The 14,816-nt window shown below is 34.5% G+C and overlaps 1 protein-coding gene and 1 long non-coding RNA gene across 2 annotated transcripts; both read right to left on the bottom strand.

The window, feature by feature from the left end:
• Positions 1-7,265: 7,265 nt before the first annotated feature.
• On the bottom strand, positions 7,266-10,330 carry LOC125050207 (ceramide glucosyltransferase). Its single transcript, XM_047649897.1, has one exon. The coding sequence runs from the start codon at positions 10,045-10,047 to the stop codon at positions 8,854-8,856; it is 1,194 nt and encodes a 397-aa protein (XP_047505853.1). The 5' UTR covers positions 10,048-10,330; the 3' UTR covers positions 7,266-8,853.
• Positions 10,331-10,470: 140 nt separating this feature from the next.
• On the bottom strand, positions 10,471-11,600 carry LOC125050208. The gene is made up of 2 exons (XR_007117110.1): positions 10,983-11,600; positions 10,471-10,793 (listed from the first exon to the last, which is right to left on the bottom strand). It is a non-coding gene; the product is annotated as an uncharacterized LOC125050208 (long non-coding RNA).
• Positions 11,601-14,816: the final 3,216 nt, after the last annotated feature.

Here is a 14,816-nt window from a genome sequence, read left to right as displayed (position 1 = left end):
AATAAAATTGTAAAACATTTTTTGGGGTGGACACCCCTTATCTTAGGGTAGAAAGATAGATAGTAGCCGATTCTCAGACTTACTGAATTTGCATGAAAAATGTCATAAGAATCGGTCGAGCCGTTTCGGAGGAGTATGGCAACGAAAATTGTGACACGAGAATTTTATATATAGAGATTAATTTCCGAGTTTCAGCGACTTAGTAAGTCAGTTAGAAACAGAAGTTAGCTTTATGTTAATAGCAATTACGTCTATTACTTTCCTAGACTGTAGATAAGCTTTGTTGGTAGATAATCATAAAAGTTTTAAACAACCTTGACTGAAGGCTAATCGATTATTTTAGCGTTTTCAGAGTTAGTTCAGTGGGACGCAGTAATGGTATTCTAGCGCTGTATTGAGCATATATATATGTATATATATTACTAGCTGGCCTGGCGAACATCGTACCGCCTAACAGTCGATTCTTTGTTTTTTTTAATACTTACACCGGTCTAGCTAGTAAGATAAAAAAAAGAAAGTTGATGATACAACAAATACATTATGTCAAAAAATAAAAATTTACCTTCCCGGAACCCCTCCACTAACACTTGAACTTTATGATATGGTATTAAAGTTCAAATTGACTTTTAAGTATTATTACGAATATTATGTATGGGAATATAGAAAAGTGTTGTTTTTAGACTTTTTCACTCAATTTTTTAAATTTTCTCTCCGTAAGAACCATCCTCGTACTTCAAGGAATATTATAAAAAAAGAATCAGACAAATCGGTCAAGCCGTTTTCATGTTATGTCGTGACAACGGAAAACGGGTTTCATTTTTATATATATAGATTACCGCAACCAATCTTGATACATGATTATGTTGTTTTAACAGTAATTACCACTTGAAATTTTATCTACGACTGTAATTCTATTGCACTTTATGTATTGTGTGATAAACGTTCTATATTGGCTGCCACTATCTATGTGGCTTGGTTGGGTTTTCAAAGCGTTCAATGTTGTTTTCACGGAGAGCGCTGATATGGACTTATTCGTAACGGTTTTTCTCTTAAATTAATGTACACTATTAAGAGCGTTAATCGTAGGAATAAGAATTGTTTATAAGATAAAAAACAAGAAATCAAAGTAGGCATACAGAAAGTCCATTTGTGCACAGCCGGGGTTCAAACCCAATACCTGGGAGGAGAGTGGCACGCTGAAGCCACTAAGCCAACACTGCAGGTGATTAGTGAAACAGTACCTACTGTTCTCACTTTTGGGGGGGAGCTCCCCAGTACCAGCTCTTTCCACTTCATCGTATTCAACAAAAATCGGTTCGAATCGTCGACGACCAATACCTATACGAGCGGCTTGATCCTGTAGTTGTGATAGCGGCTTGATTGTGTAGAGATGTGGGGTTACCCAGCATCTTCTACTGCAATTACCATGGAGAGAGTTCAGAGTTGTTCGGATTAACGCCTGCAGCTGAGTTTCATCATCAGACGTCTAGATCGACATCCGTCGTTCCACAACTGAGCGTTTTAGGCACCACCCCTATGAGGAAACAGCTGACCACTGAAGTATTTCCGAACCAATTCGACTTAAGGTCCTTCAAGAAAAGAGCGTACCAATTTTTAAAATGCCGGCAACACACGCACGAGCCCTCTGGCATTGAGTGTCCATGGGCGGTGGTATTACTTATCATCGAAAAGCCTGCCCGTTTCCCCGTGTTCTATAAAAAAAAATCTCATCCTCAGTAATAACCTATCCTTATCTGTAAACTGACATTATATTAAACAAAAACAAAAGAAATCTTTAGCGATTATAAGGAAACTCAAGTAAGCTCCTACCATTTTCTTTTAAGTTTGTGCTGAGTCGCAGGCAAATACTGGTAGAATAATTTATTGACATAATAGTTAATGCATACTAAACGAAGTCTCCAATTGCCCTACATTTTAGTGAACACCTAACTTGCGTGTCATTTTTATTTGCTCTGTTTCGTCACGCATACGACTTAATGTCATAAACGGTCAATGTCGGTCCATAAGGATGTTCGTTATATTCTACCATATTAACAATGCATTGCAATTTCCTCTGACAGCGTAAGCTATTTATTAAGTTACTAGATGAACTGGTGAACTTCGTATCACCTACATATATTTGTGTCAAAACTTAATACAGTTTTTGACGTTATCCTTCTTTTAGCGCGTTAGGGAAAAATTATGAGAGTAAATTTATACGATGCGCGCGCGTAAAGGATATAAAAAAATCGTCATCGAACGCTCATTAATAAGTTTTTCATTTTGGTTAAAAGCTTTTAAATCGGCGATTTCAACAGCAATTACTTTTAGATCGACCAAACAGATAAGTTGCATATGTAAACTTGCAATAACCTATCATTCATGTGTGGCTCTAATGGGGTTTAATTTATCCTTACGTAAGGCATGGTATTTGGGAATCTGTTGCCAATATTCCATATATTCTTCTTTTTAATGTAAAGATTCAGCATGTTCCTAAAATATCGGAAAAACGTGACAGTCTTGAAAACTTTTGATTAGCCAAGGGAGCGTTCAAGTATTACGTAACGCGTTTTGGAAGGGGGGAGGGTCCTTTTGTAAAACGTTACGATGCGGGGCGGGGATTGAATTACGCGTTATTGTTAATATTATTTTCCACTTACACCACATAATAGTAACTAAAGAGACACAAGATGGTCACGAAACGTTTTACTATACTTGAGTACAGTACTGTACTAGGGTACTGAAAAACGTTACGGCGAGATACATAAAAATTGCGTTACGTAATACTTGAACGCTCCGCAAACCTTTGTGCATGTAATATAATGCATTTATATTTTATGGCAAAACTAACAGATATGAATGAACATATATAGGAACAGCTCATGATAGGGAATGAATCACGTCTAAATACATGTTATATGAATCAAATTGATAAAAGTATGACTCAGTTTGTCATAGATAATATTTCTGAAGCAGGATGAAATTTAAAATATCAGTTAGCTATATCACTCGTGTCACCTTGACAATGAATGAAGTTGAAGGCTTATGGTGCGTCATATCATAATCAGTTTAAATTTCTTTTGTGGGTGGGTTTTTATACTACTAAAATATAATGATTATATTAAGAAAAAAGGTGGAAGCAGCTGGATGTTTTTTTGTGAAAATTCCACCGTAATTAAATGTACCTCCGGTACCTATTAAACCTCCGGTAAATATTATTAAATTTTCAATTCTAATGTTAGATTAAAGTAATTGGAGTTTTTACGATATATTTTTTTTTCAATACTAAATATTGACACTCAATATTTTAATGCTTGTAACAGTAAAATAATATTTTCTTAATGCAATGTTCATTCGCAGTATGTGGCGTGGCGACTCGACTGTTGTTTCCTTATTAAACAGGTTTTGTAATAAAAAACATACATAATTTAAGTGGTTTATTCGTTTCAAATTTTTCCTTCGGTATTATCCTTTTACAATGCCTCTTACATCTGTAAGGTAGAATCACTTTTTGTTACACTGACTTAAAAATTAAGTCCGGGCACAGGTAACAAAAATATTGCCAAATATGCAATGCGTACTTTTTCCATAGTTTTGAGATTGCTTTCTTTTTTAATTTATAATATAATAAATTGCACGTTAGGTTCTCGAATAATCATATCCTATGCCTGGGTCTTACAATTTTTGATTTCTGGAAATACGCTTGACATAACCAAATAATCCAATAAAACAGTAAATAGAAAATCATTCAGCAGTCTTCACCAACGAAGTGCAATCTAATCTTGTTCGCCAAATTATCTAAAATTATTTATGATTGGCTAACTTATGTAATGTACAATGTTATATTATATTAATAAACTAGAAAAGAATTTTATCATCACAGACTTAACGTCGCAGATCTTGCATTGATCGATCTATATTTCTTAGCACTTAAGTAGATTTGTTGATTTTATACTTAGAAGTACGAATAGTAATGGCAATTTTTGATACTGAAATAAAGAAGAGTTTTACATTCACTATGAATGAAATATTTTTAAATTTTTACGTAAGCGTCTAGAGCAGTGAAGCGTGAAGCGTCTAGATTTACTTTACGAGTTGATTTCAGACTAAAGACTTGGGAAATAAAGAAAACTAGAACTTACTATTGGCTGTAAATAAAGCTTAGATCACACCTCGTTTCAGCAGTTTGATTCCTTACAATAAGCGAAAATAACAAAAAACGGCATTGTATAATCAAGGTCATACAGTCGAAAATTATAACATTTGTAGCAACCGAGCGGCTTTAAATCACAACCAATGTTGTACTTTAAAAATAAAAATTATCCTCGTAAAAATTAAATAAAAATTTGCGCATCGAAATAACATCCATGGCAGCATTGTGTACTTGTACATTCGCAACTTATGCTCGAAATAATCACAGAAATAAATATTATGCTACATAGTGTATGGATAGGCCTAGTCCCAAAGTGGTACTTACATATTATATACATCAGGTCGTAAATATGTTGTTATTCATAGATGTCGGACAGTAATTACATACAAAAAAAATTAATTCATTATTTTTAAAGATAACTAAAGTTACAAAAAAATAATTATATTTAAAAATATGAATTTACATTGGTGTCATACATGTTTGATCGCTAAAAATTGGGACCGCTGTATAACTTGTACATTAATTAAAAATTATTGCTATAATGTTAGAAAACTAGCTATGTTCTTTGAACAGAGATAAAATGTATGGAAATTAAGATGTGCTCAAAACTTTTGAAATGCTGACATTCACCATTCTGGTATTTGCTATATCGATTTTAGTTTCTCAAACAAATGCCTTATTATTTAAAACATGGATGATAATGACTCAAACTTAGTCCAGTTTTTAAGGCGAAGTGACTTTTACGGAACGTTTTTTCCGGTGATGATATCAATAGAGGATAAAAGATTTCGTTGACGTGTTTACAAGAAGGTGCTCTTATCAGAATTTAATTCTCTCGAATTATATCAAATCAATTCCTCGTAAACGATAACGCTTATCGTAATTGCTTTATCTCGATACAAATTTTGACGGTAATGTTAGATCAAAACCGTACGACAATTATCTTAAAATATTTTAGCATTAACTTTCTTTTACTTCTCCATTCCCGAATCTTACTACTGACCATAGCTGATTTAAAAGATTCATTTGTTACCGCGACCTTATTAAGGTTAAATGGTGATATTACAAAAAAAAAAAATCAAGTTCGAAAATATGTTCTATCATGCGCCGATATTGACGTATATATATATCGCGATACGATAAATTTAGTACTCACGCACTTGCGTATCTCGAGTACTATCGTATTGACATTCTTATCGATTTATAAATTACCTGGTAATTGTAAAACTTCTTAACAATATTACAAGGTTATAAAAGAAAATATGGTCCTCGTAACAAAGTATAATTGTGTTAGTTTTTCTCAAACCGTAAAAACAATGTGATATGTGATTTTTATGAATGAAAATTTAATAGACCATGCGTAAACAACAATTGTAGGGTACATTACAAATAACGTGACATGAATTGTTACGTTAACTATGGTGAACTTTGAGTTATTAAGTCAAATAATCAGATAATTCATCTAACCTCGTATGAATCATTATCACGGAATATAAAATGTAGGCTTTTCAAGGGGAAAATCGATTTCCTTTATTTGTTTGTTTATAAGAGTTATAGCGACACGCCAAATTTTACTATTATTTTATTAGCAGGCTCCGATTTTGTTGCTGATTAATTTATATTTAAATTTAACAGAGAGAGTTCAACGTTCGTAACTAGTCTAGCCTACAAGGTCAAGCGGGAAATTTACCGATAAAACTTGTTTGATACAGCCCTTAAACATGTAATATTTATTATATATGTATATGCTTTGTGGTTTGCTTCTTAGGGCAATATTAGTTTCCTTGTTACGATTAAAGTATTATTTGCATCCAGTATTATTTTTAAAGTACAGTAAAAGCTGTAAAAAACGAAAACTTATAGATAGTTACCGTCTGTTACGCTTTACAATTTTTTATAACAAATTATCGTAACAATTGACAAACGCTGTTATTGGTTTTAAATTCTAGACGTTCGCTTTTTGTAAATATACCTTTAGTTCACTTTCATATTATGCGAGATGCATCAATCGACGCTGCCATTGAAATAGGACCTTAGGTCAAACTAACAAGGTTTCTTTTTCTACAAAACCTTCAGGTACTCATAACTAGGTACATTTACAACAAAAAGTTTTGAGCACATTATTCCATACAAACAATGCTTCTCGCCTGTCACAATAATCCATTAAACAATCATGATATCGTCAGGGTTATATTGAATGGATAACAAACCTTTTAAAATAGGTACGTTTCATCACTCATTAGCAAATAGCCTCTGTGGTATCTATGTAACGTCTAAGGTAAATTTATAAGTTACTACTAGAAGTTTTTAAAAATCGAACCAAAAAAACCAGTTGTGCAAGCTATTTAGGTCTGGGCCTCAGATTTCTGTATCTGTTTCGTGATTGACACACCGTCGACTTTTTGGGTCTACGGCGTGCCGGTTTCCTCACGATTCGTACAAGTGATAAATAATAGTATGTTATCTTTCATTCAATATCAGTTCAGCTTTAAATAATTTAGTAACAATCAATGATATCATGATAAGATGCTAACGTCATATTGTCTTCGTTAAATTAGGATAAAAAGTTGCTGATTTTTGCAAGGTTCATGTATACCAAACCAACGAAAACATATCTTATAGATACCGGCAAACATCTTGAACAAATGTCCTTGCTTGCGCAGAAGCGATTTTAAGGTATCACTGGGAGGGGAGCGGCGGGAGAGTGACGTGTCGATCGCGTGAATGGTAAATCAGTTGACGTTTATGTGTACGATGCGCAAACACTACACCACTAAATTGTTTAATGCTCAAGAAGTTTGCCGGTATCTGTACAAGACTTAATATATTCCATGCAAAATTTCAATATCCTGTTGAGTACAGTGCGAGGACATATAAGAGTGTGGTGTTCTATAAATCAAGTTGGCAACGACAATCAATATTGAGTACGACCCTTGTTTATCATTGATAAAAAGACTTATAGGCAGAGGCTACTTGCATAACATCAAGATAGGGTTTAGGTATTGATAGCTATTGGTCCAGAATGAGTACACCCAGGAGGTTTGTAAAATTTTCCAACCGGGCCAGAAGTATGACATTCCTATTAAATCCATTCATAAGTAAATAGTTTTTATGGGTTAAAAGTGACAGGCTTAAACATCAAAATACTTATTAGAAGCATACAATTGCACAATTAAATCAATAGTTATTATGCTTGGACTCGACTTAAAACATAGGTTTTGTGTTTTGCAACTTGTGAAATATACAGGAATAATTTTATTATCAAATATTTCTTTGTGATGTTTTAAATATCAAAAAACCTGCACAAGCTTTTATTTAAGCGCATAAACACGCCATAGTGGAGTGGAGTGCAAGCATTACCTATAACGACGCATGTGGAATGCGAATTTTTTATGCTATAAATCACAATTTAATGAGCCATTAACTCAACAATTCTAAGTACATTGACGTAAATAGTACTTTACAAAAGTTATAAAATAAAAATAGTTCTTATATTTCAGGGACCCACCATACAACGAAACAATGTAGGAAACACACAAAGTTAATGGGAACTTTTATCACTGGGTATATTTTTTCTAATGTAAACTATATGGCTCAGTTTTTTTTTTTTAATTCAAGAACAAATAATAATGAGACAAGGTGTCAAATGAAATGAATGAAAATATGTCACTTTCAAGCAACATATCAACCCATTCAATGTGAAATTCTTTAGTATTAAGGGGTGAATATGTATTTATAATTGAAGCACTTGGCAGCCCTAGGCATGTTGCAATTTAGGTCATTCAATTAGTATTCAAAGGCAGAATAACTAGAATTTATGTAATACAAGTATTCATGGCACTCTAATGATAAACCCTCAACAAAAGGCTGAAGTACCTCTGGATGCCGGCTAACCAGTCTTTAATTCTCAATTAAATTAATTTGTCCAAAACTTATACGGAATCTGCTTTTTATTCTACATTTGAAAAATAATTATTTTCTTTTTTTGGTCCCCTTCAGGCCAAAGTGGTTGAAGTTTGAACATTCAGTCCAAAGGTACATAAAATAAATAAGCAAAATGTAATTTAAAAATGTTTAGTACAACCCTGTATATTTTTAATTAATTTAGAATGCAATGTTTAAGGCAAGTGTAAAAAATAAAAATAGAGCCCAAACCTTGAATTTAAATAGTTATCAAAATTTAAATAATAAAGTAGACCTCTTTTAACAAGAATTCACAATATCACAACATACTTTTTGTGTTACAATATAATATACAATAAACTAATAAGTGTTGAGTGTTGAATGTTGTAGCTGTAATTTGTTGATCTTGTTTTGACTGACCTTAGCACATGCAATCTATTGGAATGTGTCATCGATACATACATTTTTTTGATATCACAATGAGTAGTGTGCCAATATGCATTTGTGTAGACAATGACCTATCCATCAATTTAAATAAGCTGGCTCTTAAGTTTATGGCAGATCACAACAATGAACCACAAAGTAGGAAACAGCAGCTGAAATATTTTGTTTAATCTATAAACATACAAAACTCTTTAAAACAAGAATAACAAGTATTCATCATACATTTCAAACTATAAATAGCAATTAAAATAAAAACTTAATACTAATATACTCATTATAAACTCACATCAACAGTAGCACTGAAGGTTGCTTCTTTTTAAACCAAATTAAAGCTTTCATTGAAGTGATCATGCTCAGAACTTGAGTTTGGGTTTGAGCTCATGTGCTCGGCCACCCCAGTCCAGCCGGTAGTTGCGAGCCCGCCAAGCAATCTCTGGGTTAAGCACTGCCGTTGCCAACACCAATGGTGCACAACACTCACTCCACACCCAGGCCAAGAGAAACTCAACTTTTGTAAATGGAGGTGACCCATTTTGAACTGAGCGGAGCATGAGCCAGTCTGATAGAAACCACACAAGCATGTGCACAAGAAAGAAAGGTAAGGGCTCCGCACCGAAGAGCTGTCCAGCGGCCCAAGCGGCACCCGCGCCTAGCGGTAGACACTCACTCAGAGGTTCCAGCAGCGCCGTAGTTGGCACCATGGCTATCCGGAGACGCGCCCACCGCTTAAGCCGCGCCTGCATTCCGCCTATCGACTTGGAGCCCGAGTTTTGAAGCGCCGGTAACGATGCTACGCGCAACCGCCACCCACGTGATAACACCGCTTTCGCCATGAAGAAATCCTCAGCCAGATACTCGCCAAATGCGGCCAGACCCCCTGCCTCTTCCAGCGCACAGCGCCGTACAAGAGACGACATTCCGACGTGACAGTTGATGCCGAGGAAATCTGCTCCCAAGTACATCCGCGCCTGCGCCGTGCCAAAATATACTTTCTCGTAGACGGCAGCGAAGCCGTCCGCATCCCACGTGAATGGCATCTGATGAACTATCGCCACGTCCTCCTTCATGTGTTGCACCATGTCCAATAGACTGTCTTCTCTCATTCGAATTCCAGAATCACTCACTAATATAAGGGGATGCTTAGCCGCCATATACGCTGGATGCATATTGTTGATCTTAGGGTTAACGCCGACTCGCGTTCCGCCGATGAAATACCTTGCATCCACTCGAGGGTATTTGTGAATAAGACTGTTCACAAGCATCAAAGCAGGATCCTGCTCGTTTTCGACACAAAATAGAATTTCATACGTTGGGTAGTCCAGTGTGAAAAACGTCTCTAAGTTAGAGAACAGGTTTGGATCTACTCCGGTAAGTGGTTTTAAAATCGAAACACCGGGAAGTGGTTGCTCCGGCGGAGACCGGTCTACAGTCCGATGCAATTTCCACTTTGAATAGGAAAAGGCCATTATATGAATTAGCCACAAACACACCCACGCGACCATAAAGAAAATCGCAAAACCATACACTGTATACACCATCGGAATCATAATTTAAAAGTATGTCTTTTTCGCGTCCCGGCCACATAATATCGACTAGTTTCGAGGGTTGGAGCTGCGCTAGGATTGTATCATAGCACTGAATACACTGTCTATCAGCAAATAAAAAAATCCATATCAATATTACAGTAGTCTAGAAAGTAGTATTCACTTGGCATTTTTTTGCGCTAACATTTTTATTCAATACGGCCGGAAAATACGAAGAACAATAACGAATGTTTATTCTACCGCAATTCTCAAAACGACTGAAACCGACATTCCCCGCCCGATAACCCACGATCAGTGTGACCGTTTTAAAAAATGGCAATCTACCAAAACTACAAGGTGCCAGTACTAAATAATACCAAAACACATGCTGAATTATACTAAAAATATACTAAAAGAAAAAGATGATTTTTTTTATTAAAACACTTATTATCAGATACTTTTTAATTTAACCAATTACACTCCTTCATTGTACAGACATATTCAAATAATAATAAATATTTACAATAAGTTTTATTACAAATACTAAGTCAGTATTCGCTGTACTGAGCTAACTGAGCAGATTTAGTGCGTTTGCAGGAAAAGCCCTTTGCGATTTTCGAATCATAAAACATTTTTCTGAATAAATCGCTGAGATGATCCATGGCCAGAGATGGTATGTTATATTCTGCCAACGCTGCATAAAATATAAGCTCTGCTTTTCTTACTTCTTCAGATATGGGTTCTTTCATTTGAAGTAATTTATCATCGTTCTGAAAATAAAACAGGATTTGATTAATTTGATGAATTTAAATCAATTATACATGTGTGTACAACTGTACATGTACTATCCAAGATTCATCGGACATCCTGAAGAAGTAGGACAATTAATTAATGTGCCATAAAAAAATAAGGGACACAATAATCTTATAAATATGTTAATGGGGGCATAGCTTTCTTACCTTGGATTGTCCACTATAACGTATAAGTTTCTATCGATGTTTTTCAGAATATGCATGACTTTTAATTGTAGCGATTCTGCTTAAAAATGTTGCTCCACACGTTTTACACAAGGCGTTCTCATTATTTTTATCTTTGGTCAACCATGACGAAAATTCAGAATTTTGTTCCCACTCTGATCTATATTTCTGATCGTATTTGCGCTTCATTATCTTCACTACACATGCACACAGAGAGAAATAAATAAAGAACTAAAACATCCATGGTCCCAAAAGGGACCACATGTATAAAAATACAGCATGTAACGTAGATAGTAATACGTAGCCAAAGCACGATTCGCGAATTTGTTAGCATTAACCGTTTGAAAGAGACAAAATGATACATTTGCGGTAAACATCAGACAAAGACAAAAACATGTGAACGAAATACGAACGAATGAAAGTGAGTGTTTCCCGCTCAGCCCAAAAATATATCAAAATGTGTTTTAAAATGTTGAAAGTTTAAATGTACCAAAAAATACCAGAATATAAAAGGATACCAAAAAAATACTAAATTAGTTACACGGAGCCCAAATTATACCAATTTGGTACTGAATATACTAAAAACGGTCACACTGCCCACGATATGTCAAATTTCAAACCTCTGTAATCTCTGACCGTTGACTACTGCGCCAAAGAGTATAAACATTAGCGTTTCGAGCACACACTCTGGATCACCATAAACAGATAACAAATGGTAAACCATTAGCTCGGTGTAGAAATAATAGTACATACATAATATTTTGCAAGGCAGTGTTAAGAATAATGTACTCCCAATAATACTCAAAATAATTATAAATAATATATATGTAAAATTTTAGGGCTTGTCTTTTTGAATTTTTTTCATATTTTCATTTTTCAGTCTTTATTCCATCACAATAACTAATGTCAAATATTATTATTTGGTTTGAAGTTAACTTAAACCACTGGTTTATGCAAGTCCAGAGTATGCTTTTTGTTTTAATTTCAACAATTATTATTTCCATACATAATGCAAGGGCGGATCCAGCTTTGGCGCCAGGAGGGGGTCACATAGTCGTGGTCAAGTCAAGAACTTATAATTTAATTTTGATTAAATTATAAGTACAAGAAAATACCCCAAGTATGTTCCGCGATTTTTTGTAGTTTTCGAGTTATAATTTTTTTTTGTGTTTTTTGAAAGTTTTCTGCCAGCGAGGTTTCAAAAATTCCTATCTTTTTTTTATTGTAGGTATTTTGCAGTTTTTTTTCTGTGAAATGATTGTCTTAAATGTTGGTTAAATAAAAAAAATCTCAGCTTCCTACAATTAGTTAAAGCTACTCAAAAAAGGTTTTAAAGTTAGAAGTTTAGTTTTTAGCTGGATTTGTCCAAACATTCGACTTCAATTTAAAAATACAAAAAGAAGTTTCCATAGGTTCTGGCTAAGTTTAGAAACTCCGCAGGGCTTGGGGATTTTTCAAAGAGCTGGTTTACCCGAAGGAAAGCTACTTTTTTTTACGGGTATTAAAATCACATTATAAAGTTTAATTTACCATAAGAATAATAAAAGTAGAAAAAAAAAACCATTTTTAGCCTATCCACCAAAAAAAAATCCACCGATTACAACAAAAAAAGACCAATTAAGTACCATTTTTTTTCTATGATTTTGGTAGCTTAGAACCCTGTGGATTTTTTAACCTTAGCCAGAAGCTATGGAAACTTTTTTTTTTTTTTTTTAATTGAAGTCGAATGTTTGGCCGAATCCAGCTAAAAACTTAACTTCTAACTTTAAAACCTTTTTTGAGTAGCTTTAACTAATTTTAAGAAGCTGGGATTTTTTTACTTGAACATCATGTAAGGCAATCATTTAACAGAAAAAAAACTGCAAAATACCTATAACAAAAAAAGATATGAAGTTTTGAAACCTCGCTGGCAGAAAACATTAAAAAAACACAAAAAAATGTATAACTCGAAAACTACAAAAAATCGCGGAACATACATGGGGTATTTTCGTATGCCCCTAGGTGTGAGGAATCTAAAAAAAAATTATTGACGTCACTAGTTGGACCACTCTGTATACACGTACATATTACCATCTTCTCTTGAAGACATCCAGAGAAACACTATCACGTTTTTTTTTTAAAGTGGAATCTCGCTGTTGTCCTTTAGGGCCTTTACAGCTCAGCTCGGGCTGTTTTGGCGAGCTTAGCTCGGCCTGACGCTTAGCTCCGCCTGACTATCACGTACGGAATGAGGCAGCCTATTTATATCACATAACCGTGGTGAATGTTTTGTCATAACAGCTAGAGGTATGTCGAGGGGTATTACGCTAAACTCCGCAAAAGTGAAGAGATGGTACGACAAGGGATTCCGTCAAACAAAATAGAAACAGACAAAATACATATATTTTAATAACTAAATCAACTTTTCTTTAACGTGTTTTCCCGAAACGCGTTATTACGTTATTTACGTCAACGGGTACGTTTTTATGAACGTGGAGAAGTGCCAGTCCGGTTAGGCGATCTTCAACCATTGAAGATCTTAGCCACGATTTAATTCTGCGCAACGTAGAGAAAGACCTTTCTGCTGTCGCTTCGCTGACAGGGTAGTGAATCCAATTTTCCTATATTAGGATACATATTGATGTCACAATTTAAAATAATACTATGTTATGATATGTTGAAGTTTAGTCGTTCCGATTCCGATTGAGGTAAGGTCTAGCTAGACATTTCATAGTCGACAAGCGCGCGCAAGTGTGGCGCGGAAAATTCATTTTTCGATGCGTTCGTTCCCAAACGTTTGCCATCATACAAAGTTATTATATTATATTAAATTAATTAAATATTGAAGGTATGTAGTTACATATAATCTGTATGGTGACAAATTTATATATAAAATCATTATGTTCAATTAGTGGTCCAGCTAAGTCCTGCTCAGGGGGGGGTCATGACCCCCATGACCCCCCCCTGGATCCGCCGTTGACATAATGTGATTGGTCATAGCTGGGGCTTGAGACTTCCCAGTACCTATATATAACTTCTCTATGCTTGAGACCAAGTAATAGTCATAATTTGTATGGGAATGACATTCACAGTTAACTCATGAATTGTCACGTCACATTTAGCGGAAATTGTCCATTGTCTGTTCACCATGAACACTTAGTATTTTAATATTCCACTAGATGGTGCTAAAATTACTTTTTATATATGAATTCACGCTCGAGTTCCTTACAAGAAGCTGAAACTGTTGGTTTCACCAATACGAATTCTTGATAAAATAAACGTGTTTGTAGCTAAAAGTTTGTTTTTTATTTTGATCAATTAAATCATAATTGATTGCATGCCATGTGGAGCAAGGAATTATGGTTGAAGCCTTTTACATCTTATTAAATAAAATTAAATCGAAGGGAATTTCCGTATAAAACTTACCTCCATTAATAATTTTTATTTTTAAAATAATTGAATTATATAATTATTATAAATAATCATGGGTGGGATTTAGAATCTATAAAGAACCTTACTTTTTTTAAATGTCATAATTCAAAATATTGTATTAAGTTGTTTAATTTTTTCAAATTGGGCAACATCAGAAAAACGTGAATAACTATAGAAATATTTAATTACGTTTTGTAGGTTTGGGTGCGTTCAAGTATTACGTAATGAATTGGGGGGATCCTTTTGTAAAACGTTACGATACGGGGCGGATTGAATTACGCGTTATTGTTAATATTATTTTCGACGTTATTCATAATGGTAACGTTTAGGTATAAAGAGTCACTAGGTGGTCACGAAATGTTTTACTATACTTGGGTACAGAAAAACGTTAAGGCGCGTTACATG

The sequence above is a fragment of the Pieris napi genome, chromosome 6 (assembly GCF_905475465.1).
Source record: "Pieris napi chromosome 6, ilPieNapi1.2, whole genome shotgun sequence".
NCBI classification, from domain to species: Eukaryota; Metazoa; Arthropoda; class Insecta; order Lepidoptera; family Pieridae; genus Pieris; species Pieris napi.
Note: the sequence above shows the minus strand (reverse complement) of the source record. Positions and strands in the feature narration are given on the sequence as shown.

What these genes read in the sequence shown, in the direction of transcription:
- LOC125050207 (XM_047649897.1), bottom strand. Translation starts at nt 10,047, where the DNA reads ATGATTCCGATGGTGTATACAGTGTATGGTTTTGCGATTTTCTTTATG.